The sequence below is a fragment of the Canis lupus genome, chromosome 36 (assembly GCF_003254725.2).
Source record: "Canis lupus dingo isolate Sandy chromosome 36, ASM325472v2, whole genome shotgun sequence".
Taxonomy (NCBI): Eukaryota; Metazoa; Chordata; class Mammalia; order Carnivora; family Canidae; genus Canis; species Canis lupus.
In genome coordinates, this window is record NC_064278.1 from 9,072,501 (window position 1) to 9,094,100 (window position 21,600).

At 41.8% G+C, this 21,600-nt stretch overlaps 1 protein-coding gene across 3 annotated transcripts in view; it reads right to left on the bottom strand.

The window, feature by feature from the left end:
- Positions 1-21,600, bottom strand: part of FIGN (fidgetin, microtubule severing factor) — a 145,024-nt gene that overhangs the window by 14,935 nt on the left and 108,489 nt on the right. Inside the window, exons 3-4 of one of the 3 annotated variants that reach the window (XM_025471040.3) lie at positions 6,311-7,390; positions 1-6,202 (exon numbers count right to left, since the gene is read on the bottom strand). The exon at positions 1-6,202 is cut by the window's left edge and continues 1,982 nt beyond it. The exons of the other annotated variants lie outside the window; for them this stretch is intronic. Of the exons in view, the coding sequence (XP_025326825.3) occupies positions 4,986-6,202; positions 6,311-7,390 (2,297 nt within the window). The 3' untranslated portion in view covers positions 1-4,985. The remainder of the gene's footprint in view (positions 6,203-6,310; positions 7,391-21,600) is intronic. 3 annotated transcript variants of the gene reach the window in all.

The following is a 21,600-nucleotide window of genomic DNA, read 5'->3' on the forward strand; positions in this document are numbered from 1 at the left end:
TCAAGTTCAAGGACAAGTCTTTTTCTTACGAAATGCATGACATTCAAAAAAAGACAACAAATAAATACTACATGTACAATATGTAGCAATGAGGTAGAAATGGTTATAAAGAACAATGTTTGAATACAAGTCAGATGAAAAAAAGAAAAAAAAAAGAAATGAATATTCTCTAGCAACTGTATATAATCCACGAGGAGAAACACACACACACACACACACACACACACACACACACACACAGGAGAGGGAGAGAGAAGAAATAAACTTTTGCTTTTCTTTTTTTTTTTATATATCATAAGACAACAAGAAAGAATGAATGTGCTCCCAACCTTGGTGTACTACAGAACCATTTTATAAATATTTAACATTCTATAGGACTGATTCATATATTCTCACACAACTCTGTGGCAAGGCTGACCCATGCTGCCGACATTCTACATATCACTGAGACAGGGAGGTGAAATTTTCCTGCTTTCCGTCTAATTGTCTTTGACAATTGCAGTGCCTAGTGCTACACTGCTTGTGTTGTATTTAAAAACAGGGGAAAGAGGAGAGACTTGTTCATTAAAGATGCAGTATCCCTGGTTCACACAAATGCATCTGGCAGGTTCAAAATCGAATGTCAAGCAGAGGTCTTAGCAGAGTGTGAGCTTCAGTTCATGTGTTGGTGAGTCACCAGTACAGCTGGTTTTGAATTCTGAAATACTAATAGCTCCATGTTTGCTAATGTGCTTTGTATGAAAAATCGGCAAGTGATTCAACAACCAAAGGCTTTTCCTTCTCAAAAGAAAAACACATATTAAAACACTGAATTGTCAAGTGGTCATGTGGATCTGCGCACGTGAAGAAAGGAAGTAACCAGTTGCTTCTGAATAATGTAAACTAGATGTTAGTTTTAAAGTTCAAATAGGTGGTGGTGAAAACAGCACACACATACATACACACATACATGCTAATTTTATATATATATGTGTGTGTGTGTGTATACACACACACACACACACATATATATATTAGAACTTTATATATATATTAGAACTTTACCTTAGTGGCCTCGATAGTTCAACAAACTGTGTCCCTTTCACTTTGCAAAATACAGTTTCAATGACCATGATGATAGCCAATTCTTGTTAAGAAACATGAGAATGGGATCAGGAAAGTATCTTTCTGTGTGGAGTTGGACACATTTCTAGAGAAACACACTCTAAATGCCTCTAAAATGTATTTTCCAACCCACAATTATATGTAAATTTACAAAGACCTATTGTAGGAATTAATTTGGATTTTTTTTTTTTTTTTGGATGTATTCTTCTGAAAACTGCATAGCCAAGTACTATGCAACCCATGTAAATTGACCTTGCTATTTTACATAGCATAGCCTCTGGATAGCTTTTATCACTTGCCCAGATGGTGTTTGGCCTATGTATTTTAGTGGAATGGTTTATTTTCTCCTTGATAGGTTTCAAATGCACAAGAAAACATTATACCCGTCTATCTGCATTTGAGTAGAATACAAACTGACTAATAGATAAACATTCCGTGTGAAAGTAAATAGCCTTAAAGTATACTGCCTTCACATTCCATTGATCAGCTCAGTCAGCAAAGTTTTCCATATTGTCACTAATGTTCTAAATATTTTGGTGAGAAGCATGCCAGGAGTGTAGGGTATTTCCATTTGTGTCACGCATAAGGTCATTATGAACTACCTCTTGAATTCCTATTGATCCTTCTCCTGAAGTGGTTTCCTTCACTTCCTTTTTGTTCCTGTTGGAAATGTTATTGCGGTTGTGAAGAAGAGAATTAGGGGCTGTTAAGTGGACTGGCTCAAATCCCCTGGCCAGACGGCACGGGATTTGGACTGGCTCATTACCTTACCTTCATTAGTAGCCTTCTCCAAAATCTTAGCAGTCAGAAAGAGGCCAAGGGTATGAAGCCCGATTACTCAGTTGTACTATCATCACTGATTGTACACATTCACTTCTCAGGATGTGGCACCCCGCCCCCACCCCAAGCTCCAGAAGGGATGGTCAGAAAAGAGCTCATTATTAGGCTAGTCCACAGAAGAGCTCATAATGCTGCCATGCAGAATCAAAGAATCACAGGAGAGCACTATCTACTCAAAGGTCAGCCTTATCTCCCCCAACAGATCTTCATTTCTTCAGCATGCCCAATTTCCTAAGAGATCAAATCCTAGAATTCACGAGGCTAAATGAAATTCACACAAGACTTCAGCTTCTTCCTAAATACATGGATTTTTGACCACTCATACCGCAAAGTAGTTTTAAAGTCACTTAAAGCTAAAAGCCGGTATGTAGGACCTTATTTTCGGTTTTATAAATGAGTGTAAAACACAATAGTGCAGTCATATTTGGCATTAACTCTTACCAGCCACAAAAATGTGGGTCAATATTGGATTTTCCAAAGTTGTCTAAGTAAGACTGGGTTTGTCAAAACTTGCCAGTTGCTTTCAAGTGAACACAGCATGTTGGCGGAAATGAAATGTAATGTCTAAAAGACAGAAAATAGGTCAGCACTGTGCAAAAGTAAACTTGTCAGTGAGATCAATATGGACCTACAAGTTAATGGGGGATATTAGAATTTCCTTACAATAAGAGATGTGCAGGGTAGAGCCAGAACACAACTATAGCATTTATTCACTTGTGAAAAGCAGAGGACGTATTTAAATATTATTTTTTGTATCCTTAATGAAAGGCACTGCTTTTTAATATGGAATATTTATATGTAAGCACAGTTTTAATTGATAGGATATCACAGTAAATCAAATTTTGGTTCATTTGCTCAGTTTCTCGCAACATTGAAAAATACGAAAAAAGGGGGGTAGTATGATCAAGCATGATAAAATTTCAGAAATACGATGAAGTCCTTCAATAGCTTTCTCTATGGTAAGTGTGTCAGAGAATTTGACATTGTGAATGCAATCAGTCAAAATTTTTGAAGGGAAAAAGAAACAATAACAGAAAGCTTTCTTGGGGCTTCTCATTGCATTTATTTAAATTTTTTAAAAATGTACATCACTTTTTGAATACATAAAATGCCAGTGCTTTGCAACAGTTTTGTTACTGCATCTCTCAACTAAAAAAAGGAAGGAAAAAAAAAAAAAAAAACAGGAAAAATACATTCAAAAAGCCAGGCTGTTCTGCTTATGCACGGGCAGTGGCTTTGGAAAGCTACAGCCTACACTGTCTGTTCAGAGGCATTGCCGAACATCAGTTAGCTATCAATGAAAAGTTGCACATAAAGCATTAAAGGATACAAAGAACAACTTGGTGGGGTGTAGGAGAAGAATGGGAAATTAAGAAAAATGCCACATGTTCTGGGGGGGGGTAGGGGCGGACTCAGGTAGAAGCAAGCACGAAGACCGTTATTTTTGGAAACTGGATTTATGGAAAAAAGGAGAAAACAAAGTAACGTGTTTGACAAGGTAATAGTTGTGTGCACGCGCGCGTGTGTGGGTGTGTGTCCACGTCCAATTTTCTACTTTCCTTTCCAAGAGAAATGTAACAAAACTGAGGTAGAAATGAATGTGGGAGCACTATAGCCCAGAAGATTTCAAAATGAGAAGCAAAATTGCACTGAGAAGAGAGGCGTCAGAAAGAGGGGATGTAGATGTTCTTTGTGGATATAGAGAAGTTGGTTGGTTGGTGTTTGTATTTATTTATTTATTTGTTTGTTTTTGCCTGCTATCTTCTGCATTCTACCGAACAGCACGGCAAGCCTATAAGCTAGATTAGTGAATAGAAGGACACCATTCCCAGCAATTTTAAGAGAGAACTTGCAAACCACCACCACCACCACCACCACCACCACCACCACCACCACCACCACCACCACCTATGCAGTAAAAGGCAGTCCTAGTTTTCCGGTACTGTGACTTTCAGGGTCCTACACAGGTCTTGTGGCTGAGTGTTCTAGACACTAACATGAACTGAGTAAGTAGCTTTCCATTAACCAGTGTTAACCTTTTTAAGAACATTTTCATTTCATTATCAAGGAGCAATGTACGAAGAACTCTTGCAGTTTTTGACATAAAGGATTATTCTGCTCTGGTTAATTCCCCATAATTAGTAAAAGAATCTTTAAAAAAAAAATCCTTCCATTTCTACTTTAAATTGTAAATATTCAGTTGTATCACACGTCAGTATTTTTTTCCGGATACATTCAAAGTAATTTTCCTTGCTCTTTTTTTTCCCAATTGTTGAGGTAAACATACATTTTAATATAAAGTAACATTGAAGCCTATCCCATTACTATCAGCAGTACATAGTGCTTTCAACACATTCCTTTGAGGTACTGTACAAATCACAATCGCTTTCCTGAGTTTTTGCAGACAAGAACATTAAAAGAAATGAACTGCAGAAATTAAGGTCCAGATTACCGTTACCCTGTTTTACCTGTTCTTAGCTTAGTACTGCAGAACAGACAGGATTGAGGAATACTGTTGCTCTTAAAATGGCAAAAATCTGGTTTTCTGTCGTCACACAACCGTTCATCTCTTTAGTCCAATAATGTTTGAAGTTAAAGCTCTTTATATTAGCACATGCCACCAATGTAATTGTGAGGCAAACAAAAAATAAAGCACCACTCCAGGCACTTGACAGCAACTAAATCTCGAGAACAGCAGAATGGAATCAACACACGAGGTTCATGTCCTTCTGAAATCAACACACTTGCACCTTGCTCCTTGGTGAGCGTTGTCTAGCTTGAACTGAACTGAGCATCGACAGATGCTTTCTGTATCTGGGGCTCTCAAATCAGAAGCTCTCGTTTGATGCGTTTTTTTGTTTTTTTTTTTTTTTTCTTTCCTCCAAATCTACCCTGACGCTAAAGATGCAACTCCATCGTCATCTTCCCCAGTACCCTTTGCGATTTAAACACTACTGGAAAGGGGCTCTATACCCTATGTAGCAGGTTTTATGCGCGTGTGCCAACATTCATTACATTTATTTTTTTTTTTAAAGAAGTCATCACTGACTGCAACCAAACATTTTGTTCCATTCAACATACATATCAAGCTCTTTTTGAGATATGCTAGGCTGAATCTTGCAGAAAGCATTTTCAAAGTCTTGATACGTGACGGGCCTCAACTGGCCGGGCATGATGGCTGAAAGGTCCGTGGCTGGCATGGCGTGGAGGGGGCCCACCGCCGCTTCCTGACACAGGTGAGCCACGTCTAGTCCGGAGAAGCCTTCTGTGCGCTGGACGAGCAGTGCAAACTCCTTGTCACTGAGACAGTAATTGTGCTGTGAGAGCAGTTGTACTATCATCTGGTGCCTCGCTGTGCTGTCGGGAAGTGGGATCAAGAGTCGTTTCATGAAGTACCTCCGGAGGGACTCGTCGATCTCCTCTGGTTTACTGGTGGCACAAATGACTACGATTTGGTCCTCGGCCGACGTGAGTACAGTGTCCAGCTGCATCAGGAATTCCGTTCTCATCCGACTGACTGGACTGTGCTCCTCGCTCACCTGGGAGGAGAGGAGCATGTCGATGTCGCTGACGAAGATCACGGCGGGCTGGCGACACCGCGCCACGAGGAAGGAGGCGTGGATGATCTTCTCCGCCTCGCCCAGCCACTTGGCCACCAGCCCGGAGCCGGCGATCTTGAAGAACGTGGCCCCCAGCTGGCCCGCCAGGCAGCGGCCCAGCAGCGTCTTGCCGGTCCCGCGGGGCCCGAAGAGGAGGATGCTCCGCGGCGAGGCCGTGAGGCCGCTGAAGGCGTCCGACCTGAGCACGGGCCACAGGACCTCCTCCTTGAGCACCGCCTTCACCAGGTCCAGGCCGGCGATGTCGCCCCAGTCCAGCGGCGGGCCCTGCGCGATGATCTCGCTGCTCACCAGGTCGAGCAGGTGCGGCTCGGCGCCCTTGAGCGGCTCGTCGGCGGCGTGGCCGGCTGAGGTAGGTGCGCGCAGCGCGGGGCCCTGCAGGCCGTGGGGCAGCAGCGGCCGGTGCTCCTCCCCGGGCTCGCCCACGCCGGGCGACGGGTACTTGCCGAACGAGTCGCCGCCGGGCCGCGCGCCCAGGCCGGGCTTGGCGGCGCCGTAGGCGGGCGGCGTCAGGGCCCGGCCGGGCTGGCCGCCGAACTTGCGCGGCTGCTCGGGGGCCAGCAGCTGCTTGCTCGGCTTGAAGGCCAGGGCGGCGGCGGCGGCGGCGGCGGCGGAGGCGGGGTCGGCGCCGCGGTCGAAGCTGCTCGCGCTCCCGCCGCCGCTCCCGCCGCCGCCGCCGCCGCCCCCGCCCCCCCCGCCCCCGCCGCCGCCCCCGCCGCCGCGGCCGGGGCCGGGGCCGGGGCCGGGGCCGGGGCCGGGGCCCGAGCCCGAGAGGGCGCCGTCGGGCATCCTGTACATGGGGCTCTGCGCGGACCGCTGCTGCCCGTAGCCGTAGCCCGCGTAGCCGGCGTCCAGGTCGCCCTGCGCCGCCATGTAGAAGGCCTTCCGCTTGAGCGAGCTCGCCGGGCCGCCCGCCAGGGCCGAGGGCGCCAGGGGCGCGAGCGCGTGGCCCTGGTAGGCGTAGCCCGCGACGGTGGTGGGCGGCAGCGGCGTGGGCGCGGGGATGCCGGACGGCAGGTAGGCCGAGGGCGGCGGCGGCGGCGCGCCCCCGGGGCTGTAGCCCGCGCCCACGGCCGCCTGCGGGGGGTAGCCGGCCGCCGGGTAGCTGTAGCCCGCCAGGTTGGAGGCCCCGTTGTAGCCGGGGACCAGGGCGGCGGGCGGCGGCGGCGGCGGCGGCGGCGGCGGCGGCGGCTGCAGGAGCCCCGAGCTGTGCAGCGGCGACGGGTGCGGGGACGGGAGCGCGGGGGCCGGCTGGCTGCCGTAGGCCGAGTGCAGGTACGAGCCGTTGTAGCCCGGGGCGTATTCCTGAGACGGGAGCCCGGCGTGCAGGCCGGCCACCGGGTGGCTGCCGCAGCTGCTGCTCGAGTAGCTGGGCTCGGCCAGGTTGCTGGCCACCCCCGGGGAGCTGCCGATGCTGGCCGAGGCGTCGGCGGGCGGCAGCGCGGGCGCCACCCCGGCCTTGCCGGCGGCGAGCACCTCGGGGACGCAGTTCATGGGGTACACGGCGTCCGCACTCAGCGACGGCTGCCAGGGCTCGCTGTCATTCTTCCGGCCGTTCACCAGCCCCGAGGGCGCGTCCGAGTAGTTGCTGAGCACAGGCCGGTCCACGGGGCCTTCCAGGATGCCCGAGTACTTCTCCGCGTACTTCTTCAGCAGGTTGGACGCCGTCAGCGCAGAAATGTCGTCGTTGGCCCAGGCGTACTGGTAGGTGCGCTGCAGGTGGCCGCGGTAGGCTTCGACCTTGTGCGCGGGGGACCGAGTGGTCGACGTGATGTCAAAGTGCTGTTCTGGCCACTGCGCATGCTCCGGCGTCCACTGCATCTTCAAGCCTGAGGATGGGGGGGGGGGGAGGAGCGAGGAAAAGTCAATTTACTAAGGTGCTCATCGGAAAGGGTCACAGCTCTCCCCTAACTTCCTTGGTTACCTGCGATTTTCCATTAACGCCACAGCCATCCTAAAGAATTCCCACAGGTCACAGTATCCACTGTGGCCGCACAGCGCGTGCGCTTTAAAAGGGGACCGAATTTCAGTCCTGTGTGAAAAGGCAACCGAATTTAAATAAAGATCTCTGTAGAGGGCCGGATTCTTTTTTTTTTTTTTTTTTTTTTCCTCCTCCTTAAGCAATAAGCAGATCGATTCCGGTGGAGCCTATCAGGTTACTTGCTGCACACACACGCGCGCACACAGGCACACACGCAGTGCACACGCGCAGGGACCCGTATATATGTACACACACGCTCCTGTCAGATCAGACTTCGACAGCAGGTCCTTAAAAACAATGAAATATGCGGATCTGTTAAACATCCGGCACGTGACACTATGAACACGGGCAGTATCTGGCTGTTGTGTCTTTTCACACCAGAGTTTCTGTTTTGTATTTTAGCCAATGTAAAAACGAGACACAGCCGACAGATCACATCTAGGACCCCTCTCTTCTTCGGGACTGAACACCTAGTTAGCACAGTATAATGCTCCCTGCGCAGAACAATATGACACAGACATAGCAGGTCACTCCATAATCCAACTCTCATCTAAAGTGCTCCACGACAGTTTCAAATCTGCTTCGTGGAGTGCAGCAAAGCAATCTCCCAGGCAGCGCTCCATCGCTTTCATCGCACAAAGCCTACAACTCGGTATGAATTACAACTGGCTCCTTTCTGCCTCTCAGTTCTGTTGTTGAGTCTCTGAAAAAAAAAAACAAGCATCACTTGTCTGTCGGTCTTCCAGCTGGCACGCTCCCTCCTTCTCCTACAGTCCTTCCCTCGCGCCCCCCCCCACCCCCCCACCCCCGGCCTCCGAGGACTGAGAGGGGAGAGGACACATGCAGATACACACACGTACATAGGCCCGCATAGACGTACCCCTCTCACGTGCGTGCATGTGCGTGTGTATACGGATGTGTATACACCTGGACAGAGAGAGAAGAGGCAGGAAGGAAGGAGGGCGGGGGAGGAGACAGGTGAAAGGGAGCATAAGAATAAAGAGGGAGAGAATCGGGGTTCTCCTTAGGCTTCTGCGGGAAGCAGTGTGTGTGCGGCATGAACTCCAAGAGCGCCCCTAGATAATGAGGCGCTACGGGTAATTCTGTTACCTGCCCCATCACTAACTGAAGCAAGGGGACTTCAGTAGCAAACTGTTGTGAAACAAGACTCTTTTCTCAGAATCAGAGGATCGTTGGAGTTTTACAGTTTAAGGAGACCCTAGAAATTCCCTCACTTCGCAGATTAGGGAACAGGCACCCAAAGGGATCTGTGACATACCCTCCCTCGGACCCTCAAGGACTCACGTATACTTGGTCACCATACAGCACCGCGCCCTGCTCTGTCTCCCGGGGCTGGCTCACCTCATTCTAATCTCTGCGTGGTTCCAACACTTCCTCTTCTGGTACAGCTGCATTAAGTAGGCCTCCTTAATCTCTTTTGTATTAGCCAAAGTGAATTTTGTAAACTGCCTTAATGCCCTCTGGCAGAGATGCCTCGATAAGGAGGAGGCCTGGTCTCAATGAAGCATCTGTGGCATCGGCTCCCTTCTGAATTACGGCAGTCTGTTTTGACAGCTCCTACACCCTTCCGCCTTCCTTCTCCAAGCCCTTTAGCTCTTCGTTCCCTGCCTCTGGCTTCTGACATGGCCAGCTTTGACTTGCTGAGCTAAACTGAACATAGCACAGAGTTTGGTAACAGAATGGCATGTTGATTCCCTCCTGACTCTCTCTTCCTTGTTTGCAAAACCACTGCACCAGACACTGGAAGTTAATTAGCAGGATGATGCTGTGCTAATTGTGTTAATTTACAAGGTTTTAGTCAAAGAGAATCATGCCAGGGCTGGCACTGCTGTCATGCTTCCGACTTAATGATTAAGAAATACTGAAAACAAGGTGGGAAGGATTGCAGTAATTACACAATAAATGAATAAAGCAACAGGATTCATTTGCAAATATATTTTACTGCAGTTGTACTCATTTGCATTTGGATTTTTAAAAAGGATCCATGTAGATATTCATTTGCAAATCACCATCTCAGTTAAATTAAGTCTGAATGCTGCACAGTATAACTTAATCAAGCTCTCTATTTTTTTTAATAAAAATATGAAAGACCTTACTTCTCTTGTAGATGCAACAGATTCTTTCTTCACCCTCCTCTCCCTTACTCCTCCCAAATCCTCATATGTGTTTCTCTTTTAAAACTCCACTTAAAAATATATATATATATGTATATATATATCATCAATTACAAAAATAATTGTGAAATCCTGATGAAGTACAGCTTGCATTTCAGTCTGAGAAACTCTGGGGGTGAGTTCTAGGAGGAACTAAAGTGATTTTTCTTAATTGTTTCTGCCTTCTCAATCACTCCTTTTGAAGGGGGGGGGGAGGAAAACACATCGCAGAATGGGTGAAATGACTGAAACCACACTTAAAAGGGGAAAAGATGCAATTTTAATGAAGCAGCATTTCAGGAATCATACTTTCATTAAATTCAACTGGAAATTATTAAGAGCAAATCACCAGGAACCAATCGCAAGTAATCAGTATCTAAATTCTTCTAGTGTCATGGGATTTACTTCAAGCCTTATAAAAAGGAAAGAATATTAATGTGACTATAATGCAGAACTGTCTAAAAGACCTACAAATTCATTAGTCCTGTAAATTATTTCCAGGGAATTTCTAGTAGGATTTTTTCTTTAAAAGATTTTCAAATACAGAGTTGAAAAAAATAAGAACTTACATATGCTCTGAGTGGAAGTCTGATTACATTGATACAGAAGAAACGTGAATAAATGTCTTGAAAGGAGGCCTCCAGAAAAAAATTTGGGAGTCAGAGAAAACAGGATTTACCACAAACTCAACATAACACACACACACACACACACACTCACACACTAGGAGTCGTGGCTTCCTCAGCTGACCTAAGCATTAGTTAACATATATGAAGAACATGATAAAAGCCCATTAAAAAAAAAAAATGAAACTGCTCTGGATTTTGAATAATTATTTGAAAAATAAACAAAAAAGGGGCAGCTTTCTACTTTATTGGCTTAAAATTTTTTCTTGTAAATTAATCGTTTACAAAAAATGTGCAAAAAATGATTTTAGGAAGTTAAAATCACTGTAATAGACAAGAATGTAAAGTTTGCATAAAAGAGGGGGGTTGTTTTCACGGAGCGGGTCTGTGAAGTTCAACTCTGGCAAGACATACATTTTCTAAGCTTTCTACTGCATCTGAAATTGAACAAAGATCCTATCAAAATTATTTATTTGGGACAATTACTTGATGTACCATTGCCTTTTGGTTCTCGTGCTATTTTTGGATGTGCTTACCAAGATAATTGAAAGTTTATTTATTGATGCATATTAACTAACACTAACCTTAGCGAGGCCGCCAAAGGCAAGACTGAGCTTTGATTAAATCACCTTAAGGGAACAGAATTATTCACATCCCCTGGAACACGAGTACTTACCCCGGGTTTTGAAATCACTAATGTTACTTGAAAGCTCCAGTTAATAGTTAAGCATAAACTAGTTCTTATTATTAGTAGGAGCCGAAGAAGCCAGCGTACAGGAGATTGTCCTGTGCTTTTGGAGCACAGAGAGCTTTCTCATCAGTTTTTTGAATTTTAATGCTAATTGGAAGGAGAACCAAACTTGGTTGTGTTGTTGTTGTTGTTGTTATTCTGTTTACTGGTGGTGATAGTCCTGATGTGGAACAGAAGAAAAACGTCGAGCCAAATGTTCTTTGAACAACAACAACAAAAAAAATCATGCTCCATTTGATTGTTATTGCTGTTCTCTATGTGTAGGAAGTAGCACACGAGTGTCACTTGGCACCCAAATAATAAGATGGGCTTTAAAGACAGCTTTTATATGGTTTCTCTTTGGAACATGCAGAGAAAAATCTCAGAAACAATACTATTTTAACATTATTTAGAAACATGACTCCAGAACAGTAACTTCCACTGCTGTTTAGAAATAGCTTAAATAGGTACAATAAAGATTCAGACAACAGTGGAAAGTAAGAAAAATAGTTCTTAAAGATAATTGAAGGACTGTTCCAAAACATCGATTTTTATTTTTGAAAGGATCGGGAAATTCCTAATACAGCTAGCAAATTTCACAATGCAATGTGTTTGTTCTTAAAATATATTATTTAATAGAAAATTGCTTTTAAGATACCTTAACGTAAGTTATTACACCAGAAAGATAGGTACTACTTTAAGAAGCCTGAGCACTTTGCTGTTTTATTGCTATAGGATGAATTTATGTATATTAAACGAATAAGGCTGTATTTCCCATAAAACTGGACAGTTTGGAGGACATTTTCCTTTCTGATCGTTTCTGCCCACATTATAACTTAGGTTTAATTACTAAGCAGTTGCTGCCTCATTGCTTTACTTGCTCCATTTTGTTCTTTATTTTGAAACAACACAACTGTGACGTCCTTCGAAGCTCTGTCACAGCTTCACGATGACAAAGAAGCTGCTACGGAGAAAAATGAAGGATATAAAAGCAACTTTAAGAACGGGAGGAAATCGGAAATAAGCCACTAAGCCTCCGGAGTCTATTTTTAGCACACTTTCCTGGAAATACTCCTCTAAGGTCCGGGCTTCCCTACCCTGACCCCTACCTGACACACGTGTGCTGCTCAGCCGTTCAGCAGGTCTAAAAAAGCTGTTCTCTACAAGGTTCCCATAGGGTACTGCAGGCTGCTGGGGACTTGCCTTCATCTGTAGGTTTTCTCACACTCCTGGGGCAGGGACCGGAGGCAGACACCTGCAGGCATGGAAGGCTTGCTTGCTGCACGACATCACTACACCCGTTACGCCCCTGTGGGCCACTGTACCCCTGAACTTTTCATTAGTACGTATTTAAATGTATTTTCATTAGTACTTATTTAAGTGTATTTTTTTTAATCTAATGGCATATTTGCCCACCTTCTCTCTAGAAAGCAGTCACTCCTGGGGTAAATACAACAAAGTGCAGTTGACCCTTGAATAACACTGGTTTGAATGAATTATGTGGGTCCACATGTATGCAGAGGTTTTTTTTTTGTTTTGTTTTTGTTTTTTGTTTTGATAAATACATGACAATACTGCAGATGGATTTCTTACGATTTTCTTAACAGCACTTTCTTTTCTCTGTAGAGCTTACTTTATCATACGAATACAGTATAAAATACAGACAAAATACAAAATGCGTGTTAATCGACTGTTTACGTTATTGGTAAGGTCAAGAGTAGGCTGTTACGTTTTCGGAGAGTCAGAAGTGACACGCAGACCCTTGACACCTGCGTTGTTCAAGGGTCAAGCTGAATGTAATAGTTGACACCCCCTGGGCCTAACACTGCAACAGAGTCACCCTCTCCTGGGGAATGTTAGAACCAACACACAGGACATTCAGAATTCCAGGAAGAGGGCAGCAAATTCACCAGCTAAAAATACAGGTTTGTGCAGTAAAAGGCTTCTACAAACCTCCTGGCGGTGAACACGGGCCTGATGCGGTATCTCCTGATCATGATCCTTCAAGGAAGGTGATGACCAAATGAAATGTTTGAGCAGACCCAGTAGGAGTCTCCCCCTCCTAAGCCAGGAGGCCAGCACAGCAGTGTCTAGGATCCCCTATACTCACCCAGTTGATCCGAAATCTTAGTCTATTCCCTGATCATTCCCAGCCTGAAAATGTGATGTCATATCCAAAAACAAGGAGGAAGAGCATGGAAATGACACGTTCTTTTTAACCCAGTCGATCCAGTTCCATCTTGAGAACGCCAAAGTTAGAAGACCTTTATCAACAGCTAACCATGTGGTAGAGACTGTGAATTTTATTTAGCCAACGACCTGAGGGCTCACTATGTATAAAGCCTGTGGTTCGGTGGTGAGAATTCAAGTCGAGGGCATCTGTTTTTATAAGACAATGAAGCTTTTTCAGCTTCGTGTCTTCTTTGTCATTTCACATTCTAAATTCTCTTTGATTTTAGAAATTAAGGGAACTTTGAAGTAACCCCAACCCAGACAGTCTCAGTTATACTTTGCTACTTCACTTACTATGATGTCCTGTGGGGTTGAAAACTATTTTGCCTGACACAGTGTTTTATTTGGAGGTATTGCTAGCGTGTTGGGATAGAAAGGGACTGATGAAAACACAAAGGTTGTGGAATTTTGTTCAAAGAGTGAATATCCCAAGCTTGAGAGTCAGACCCAGGGCTTTGCTCATGCCATTGCTTATTTGTTCAAATCTTGGTGAAGTCACTTAAGCACATCAAACTCCCTTTTTTGCAGCTATAAAATGTGGACCATAATGGTATCCTATATCTTACTGGATTGTTAAGAAGATTACCTAAAGTAATAATATTCATGAAAATATCTTCTGTGAACGGCTATACAAATATTTCTTATTCTTTGATTTTGAAAAATAATACAAGTGCACAAAACTGACTAGACAGAAAAAAAAAAAAGTAAAATCACTCCTAGAATTCTAAGTCACTTTTTCTTCAACCTCAAGACAGCTACTGAAAAGGAAATTTTCCAGTGGGAATGTTGGTTATAAGGAAGGTATTAGAAATTCTTTCATACTCAGCAGAACACAGAGCATGATCTTACAAAAAGGGGCCAGAAATCAGATGTTTTCGATTCTAGATGTTTTCATAGTATTTTATTTTAAATGTTACCTGTTACTCAACATTATAGAGACCACAAGTAAGAAATAAAGTACTTAGAGGTTTAAATCCAGTGAAACTTGCAGCTTCAAAATAAGATAATTATATAGCAATACTGTCAAATGATTTTTCTCTTTAAATCACACTTTCACACCTCAAGACTCCAACTTATAATACATTTTGAAGCAAATTACTCCCTCCTCCCATTTCACCATATTTGCATAAAGCGATCCTTTTTAAGAACCACGCAGGCATTTCTGGCTAAATGGCCCTTAGTAAATACAGTTTTAATACCTCACCCTCTAATGTAGAGAAATTGCCACCTGACTGCCTGAGGGCAGCATACAGCCTGCAACCATCTTCTGTTTCGCCAGCACAGTTAACTTCATAAAAAGAATCTTTATTTCCATATTTTCTATTTCTCAAGACAAGGTGAATGCTCTGTATCACTAGATCTCATTCTCCCCTGGCAACAACTGGATGAACCTGAATCCCAGCTGCCCACTTTGGACATGGCACGCTCTCTCCACTTTGTCACGGTGTTCCCACTCCCTATTAGAACGTCGGGTATTTTTATGGTAGTGATCGGTCACGTAAACAATCAAATTTATGATTGCATTAGGAAGCTTCAAGCTCCAGCTTTTACACTTAAGTACATTTTCTTGAAAACTAGTAAGTATAGTGCTCTAAAACGAACAAGTAGTATCTTTAGAAAAAAAAAAAACCCTAAATATTATACACACACACACACACACACACACACACACACACACACACATTCCTGTCCCCTTAATCAGAACATAGGGAAAATGGTTGATATTTTTCTGGTTGATTCAGTGTCCTCAGTACAGCAGTGTAGAATGATGAATAATGATTTAAAAAGCTGGTTTCCACATTGCTGTAATTTCACCGTTTCCCCCTTTGCTCTGATTTGTCAGATACTTTTTCTAGATGTTTTCCCTAAATCAGTCCTCACCATTCCTAATATGCTCCTTTGAATATATCACAAACCAAAGCTTCATTTAATTTTAATGTTTCCCCTATAGGTCGGTCAGTCATGAGTTTTAGTACATCTTTCGAGAGACTGTATAAGTGATTCCAAAGTTACACTTCCTATTTCTTAGAGAAAACTGGGGTGGTATCTTGGTAAGCAACCGATCTGGTCTATAGGTCATCCTTTTGGGCTTAGTAAGAGCCTGTATTCAATGTTCTAGACATCATGACTTAGGCTAGAATGATATGTACTCTGTCCTTCAGTTAAATTTGTGTGTAGCTTATCACCTAAGTCAGTTTCCCTAAAATATATTAGATTTTATTCACAGCAACAAAATATTTACTCATCAAAATGTGACCAAATGTAAAAATGACTGTTTTGCCAGTATTTCATACTGAGGATGAAACTTGGTATCTACTTGTCTGGTAGGTCATCATTTCTAATATATGAGACATATATAAGAGGATGGCTTCCATTTATGAGGATGAACGCATGAGCACTTATGCAAAGCAAATTACACCGAAGAAAGAGGTATCGCTTTTAGTCCACTGGAGTCTATATTCAGTATATGATCAGGATAGACAGCCTGTCACTTAAAGCAACCCAGGAAATCATAATCATAATTCAAATAAATATGTTTTCCTGTGGGGGACCCAAAATTTCCTAAACTTAAATGCAAGTATTCAAGTAAATATGTAGTCATGCTCACATTAACTCCAACTATTTTAAAATTACAATTTTGATTTTTTGTTTGGCTGGTCGTTTGTTTTTGTAAGGGCAGGGTTTTACAATAGTTGATGTGTAAAAATTTTTGAATACTAATTTAAGTGAAGTAAAGAGGGGATCCCTGGGGTGGCTCAGTGGTTTAGCGCCTGCCTTTGGCCCAGGGCGCAATCCTGGAGACCCGGGATGGAGTCCCATGTCGGGCTCCCGGTGCATGGAGCCTGATTCTCCCTCTGCCTGTGTCTCTCTCTGTGTGTGTGTGTGTGTGTGTGTGTGTGTGTGTGTGTGTCTCATGAATAAATAAATAAAATCTTTTTTAAAGAAACAAAAACAAAGAATACTAGGCTATGCATACACCGGCAATTTAAAATACACCAATGATGTATACTGTGAATCTTAATATTTAGTGTCAGGTGTCCTCAACTATTGCAAGGGAAAAAGTTTGAAGGTTACTAGATAAGAGGACAGATTCTTCCATGTGAAGTCAAATATTTTGTTTATTCTACCTCTGTGAATGTTTTTAGATAATTTGTACTCGGCTTTAACAGTGCTTTGTAGGTAACCTTTAAAGTTGGTCCTTTATGGCCTTCCATTTCTCATGCTGTCTCTTCCCTTTTCCCATATACATTTTCAATCCATTACAGCCATCAACCTCCTCCCCACCCCACACACACACATCGGTTCTTTTTGTCATACAAAGATCATCAGGACACACCACATATGTCCATAGGGACTGCCCGGGCTAATGAATATGTATGTTCTGTGCCACAACAGAGCACTCCCCTTGTTCTGCGGTATCAACCCTCTTATGTGTGTAAATAACAGGTGAGCTGTGTAGCGTGCAGGGATAAACGGGGTTAACACAACCCGAAAGCCCCCGTGCTAGACTCCTAGTACCCAGCCTCTATGGTTGATCCAGAGAAATCCACATGCCAAGAGTACTGTGCATCTTCTGTGTCATTTTGAATCTTTACTTTCAGAAAGCTTTCTGCCAAGGCACCATTACCATTGTCCTAAAAGTCTGGGGTTATTCCGGTTGATTCTCAAGTTACTGTCGTGTCATAAAAAATAAATTCCCACTTTTAGTTAACATAAACCGGGCATGGAACCAACCTTGAATTATGACGTGTCTGCTTCATTTTCTCCATCCCAATCCTAAAACGTTAGGTTAACCATTATGCGCACGCATAGCTATTTGTAAATAGTTATTTGCACGTGTGGATTCTATTTCAAGTATATAAATGGAAAGCTCAATTTAGCTATATTTAAGCTGAACTGTATTCACTTTTTGCCCAATACGCCGTGCTGACATGGGTCAATAAACAAATTTCAGAATCTCCCAAACCCCATGACCTTGTGTACGATGGAGTATGCATTTGTCCTCTTTTTCGTTTTCTCTAGAACCTTCCTCTAAAGACAGTTTACGTAAAACAAAATAGACCACTGAGGCTGCTTATTTATTTAAGATTAAGGATACTCTCATACAATTAGACAAAGGAGTAGAATATGATTTACATATAAGTATATAACTCTTCAATCATTCTCCTTAATAAAAACTCTGCTTATGGGGACTCTGAGGTGTGCAAAGCCCAGACAAAATTTGTTTAGGTTACTTATGCATTTTTCTCTTTTTGGCAATTCGTGCATTAATTTTTAATGCAATAGCAAAATAGCGTCTTGGACTTTGATAAAAATATTCTATAGTCAGGGCTGGGTGACATAGTGCATTAATTCAGTGTCCTTCACTCCTGGGACCTGTGTATAATTTAGTCCAGCCTGAAGAAAATAACTTTGATCTGAAGGCAGTGGAAAAAGCTACATATGAAATGAGTTTAGGTAGGTTTAGGGTTGTTTCTTCCATATGAGACAATGTATGAAGATAAACTGCTTTTGAATACAATCAACAAGGTCTAGGATTAAAAGCGAAGAGCTCTTACCAACAACACTAGTTTCCATTCTCCACTCCTCCTCCCCTTCCCCCAGCCCCATTCTATGGTCTGGTGAAATAAACCTGAGCACCACCTATAATTAGGATGCTCTAATTTCCAGATAAACAGAACATTGTTAAAAGTGCAGTGTGAATGACAGTCCAGTCATTAGTGCTGTTGGCTCTTCCATTTGTAAAAACAAAGAATGCTGCATAATGAGACAGAAGCAGAAAAGAGGAAAGATATCAGCGACCTCAAAGAAAGTGGCACTTCCTGTCCTGGAGGGGGTGCCCAACAACCTAACCTAAAAGAAACCATTTCTTCAGATTCTGTCTTGATGTCGAGCCCTATGACAATATTTAACAACACAGTTTCATCTGTTTTGATAGACGATGCCATTATGTAAAAAAAGTTTAGGCCTTGGCTGAATTTATTTTATTATTTTATTTTATTTTAGACCTTGGCTGAATTTATTTTATTTTATTTTAGACCTTGGCTGAATTTAAAACAGTGACTGGTCTAGTGACATTAATCGCATGAAATACATACCCACTTTCTTTTGCTCACAATTCTACAATCAATTCCAATCCAGCTCTTTTCTGTTGTGAATAAATATGGCTTACTTTGTCTCTAATACAGCAATTAAGAATAAACTTGCTCTCATTACTGTCAATAAAGTTAAAAGCTATAAGGATGTTGCTTCTATATGGTATAAACTGTTACTACAATTGTATACTTCTTACCCATCATGAACTATTTTATTGGCCTCCTTAGTTATGCAAATGCTCCAGTATTTGCTAATAATTTTAAGGAAAAGGGAGATAACAGTCACATTTTAAAATCAGCAGGAAATTTGAAAGAAATGTATTTTTTTAATGTTTCAAGTTTTTATTTAAATTCTAGTTAATTAACATCTAGTGTAATATTAGTTTCAGGAATATAATTTAGTGATTCATCACTTACATATACCATCCAGTGTTTATCAAGATAAAATAAACTAATTTTTAAATTTGCTAGTTTTAGTTGCTTACATTAAAAGGTAAATAGGGGGCAGCCCGGGTGGCTCAGCAGCTTAGCGGCCCAGGCGTGATCCTGGACACCCGGGATCGAATCCCAAATCGGGCTCCCTGTATGGAGCCTCCTTCTCCCTCTGCTGTGTCTCTGCCTCTGTCTCTCTCTTTCTCTGTCTCTCATGAATAAATAAATAAAATCTTTAAAAAATAAAATAAAATAAAAGGTAAATAGGTCAAATCTTCCTGCCCCCTCTTCAAATTATGTGCATCCTATTTACACAAACTCCCTAAACGACAGGAAAACTTGAACCCTGCAGGTGATCCATGTAGGCTACACCAAAAGAAATCAAATCTAGAGGCCTGTATATATGTATTTCAGTGTTATGTCTGTAGTTACAAAAAGGATATAGAGAAAATGGGGAAATGACAGAAAAAGGAAAGAGATTTTTAAAATTGCTTTTATCCTAAAAATGATCTCCTTTACTTCTAATCTCAGAATCCAAAGTCCATTCTAAATCATTTAACGAATGTGCACACCATATTTTTAATCACAAGTAAGCATATCTCAGGTTTTCCTTAGCTGGGTATTTGTGGCTGGAACCGAGTTGTACACCTCAAAAAACTTCCATACTTATAAAACTTAAAAGTTTTATTTATGATCGCAAACTACATTGCGAACATTCTTTTCCTTAATTGAGCACTCATTTTCCAGGAGGTCTGGGTTGACATGTGTAGTATTCTTCAAGAAGGAAATCTAATAACAATTTCATTGCATATTGGTGCATTTTCTCAGGTGAATAAAAACAACCATTTTTTAACCGAAGTATAGTTGATACACTTATTAGAATCATTTTCAATGAAATGCTTAAAAAACCCCTAAGAAGCAAACAATTAAAATATGTAATAACTGGGTTACATAGGAGAGCACCCCCAGTTGTCAATTTAGAAGTGTTCTGTGTTTTCTATAGAATAGTTTTTTACACAATAGAGATTCATAAAAGTAATGATGAATCATAAGTCGAAGAAGATTCCTTCCTCATTGAAATGACATACCTGAACTGGTCTCATTTTAAGTAAGTCTTTTTTGAAAGCATCCGAATGTCCACAAGAACATTCATTTATATTTGACTTTCGTCTCCTGGCCATTACCTGATCACTTAGCTAACTTGTGAAGTTTTTCAGGTGAGGATGTTTTATTGTGCCCTCCTTTTTATAAATGCTTCTACATCCAGCCATTGTTTTCATATTTTACCCTAGGAATTATTTTATCCTGTTCAGTGTCAAATGATATTATACTTTAAAAGAGAATCTATTCAGAGAATATAGCATAAAATGGTGCACTGCATCCCTGGCCATAGCTCCCAGAAGCATTAAAATGTTACTAGAGTACCCGAATGACAGCAATGACAGCTTAATCACTTAAAGGCTTTTTACATTAACAGTTTTTTTCTTTCAATTTGAGCAGTAATATTCAGGCATGATTTAATAGGAGGTTAGCTGTTAAATGCAGCTAAATAACATACTTTTTTTAAATATCAAAATCAAGTTTAGTGTCTAATGAACATTTCTTGACACTTTCTGAAATATTAGTGCACATTCATAAAGCATGGTTTATTTTTTCCTTCCAATATATGTACTAAAAAAAAATGGCCTGATAATTAGCATGCATAGTCCAGCAGCTTCCTGTATTGTTATGATTTTAAGTAGAAGATCCATGGATAAAACATAATTGAAAGGTGAGCCTATTAATCTGGAGAATAACCTCCACAAACCAAATAAGAATGAATCATTTTTAAGTCTCCACCTCATTTATAGCTTTATATTCCTAAGGAGAGAAAAAAAAAAAAAAGCAGGGAGAAACTAAAGGTGACCTTATTTAGACATATTAGTCAAGACAGCCTTTGCTGTTTTTAACCAAACATGATTGTGACTCTACTTTGTCCATCCAGTTTTCCAGTGTGTAAATTGGATGATGACTTGGACAATTCTCTCTTCATTAGTGAACTGTGGAAAGGAAATATAGAGGTGGCTTTTTATTTTTTAAACTCTGCTGTGTCTTATAGCTAGATTTTGAGGCATCAAGGAAATATATATATATATATACATATATATATGTATATATATATATTTTTTCTAGACAAGCTGTCGTAATTGAAATGAAGTCTAATCAGACTCATTACTGTTTTCAGCAATTTGCACGACCAAAGATGCTTATTAGGTAACTGTGTTTAATAAACCACTCTTTAGAAAAATACCAGTAATGAGCTCTTAACAGCCAATCTTTAGCGTGAATGTAATGTGAAAAGTGTTCCTAGCGCTGAATAGATTTTCACATTTAGTAGTGTCATAATTAAGCTCCATGAATTGGTTGCTGTGATGTTAGATTTATTACAATAATCTTATTTTTTCCTATTTTAAATATACTTGGAAATACAGTCATCTTCTATTAGAGTTGGATTATATTCATTGTACAGCCAAATTTAGGCTTATACCAAGCTGGTTAAAAGGTTTTTTCAACTGAGGATTTGTTAACAAATGATAAGCAAGGATTTTATAACTGATAATTGATTCTAGCAATCAAGTCTTTCCTCCTCAGCATCCCCACCCACACGTCAGAAAAACATCTTCCTGTCATTTGATTATATATGAAAAGTTATTTGAGATGTAGTATATTGTGATCATTTAGAGGAAAAATCACTTTTCTATCACTAAGGTAAAACATGGACAAAAATG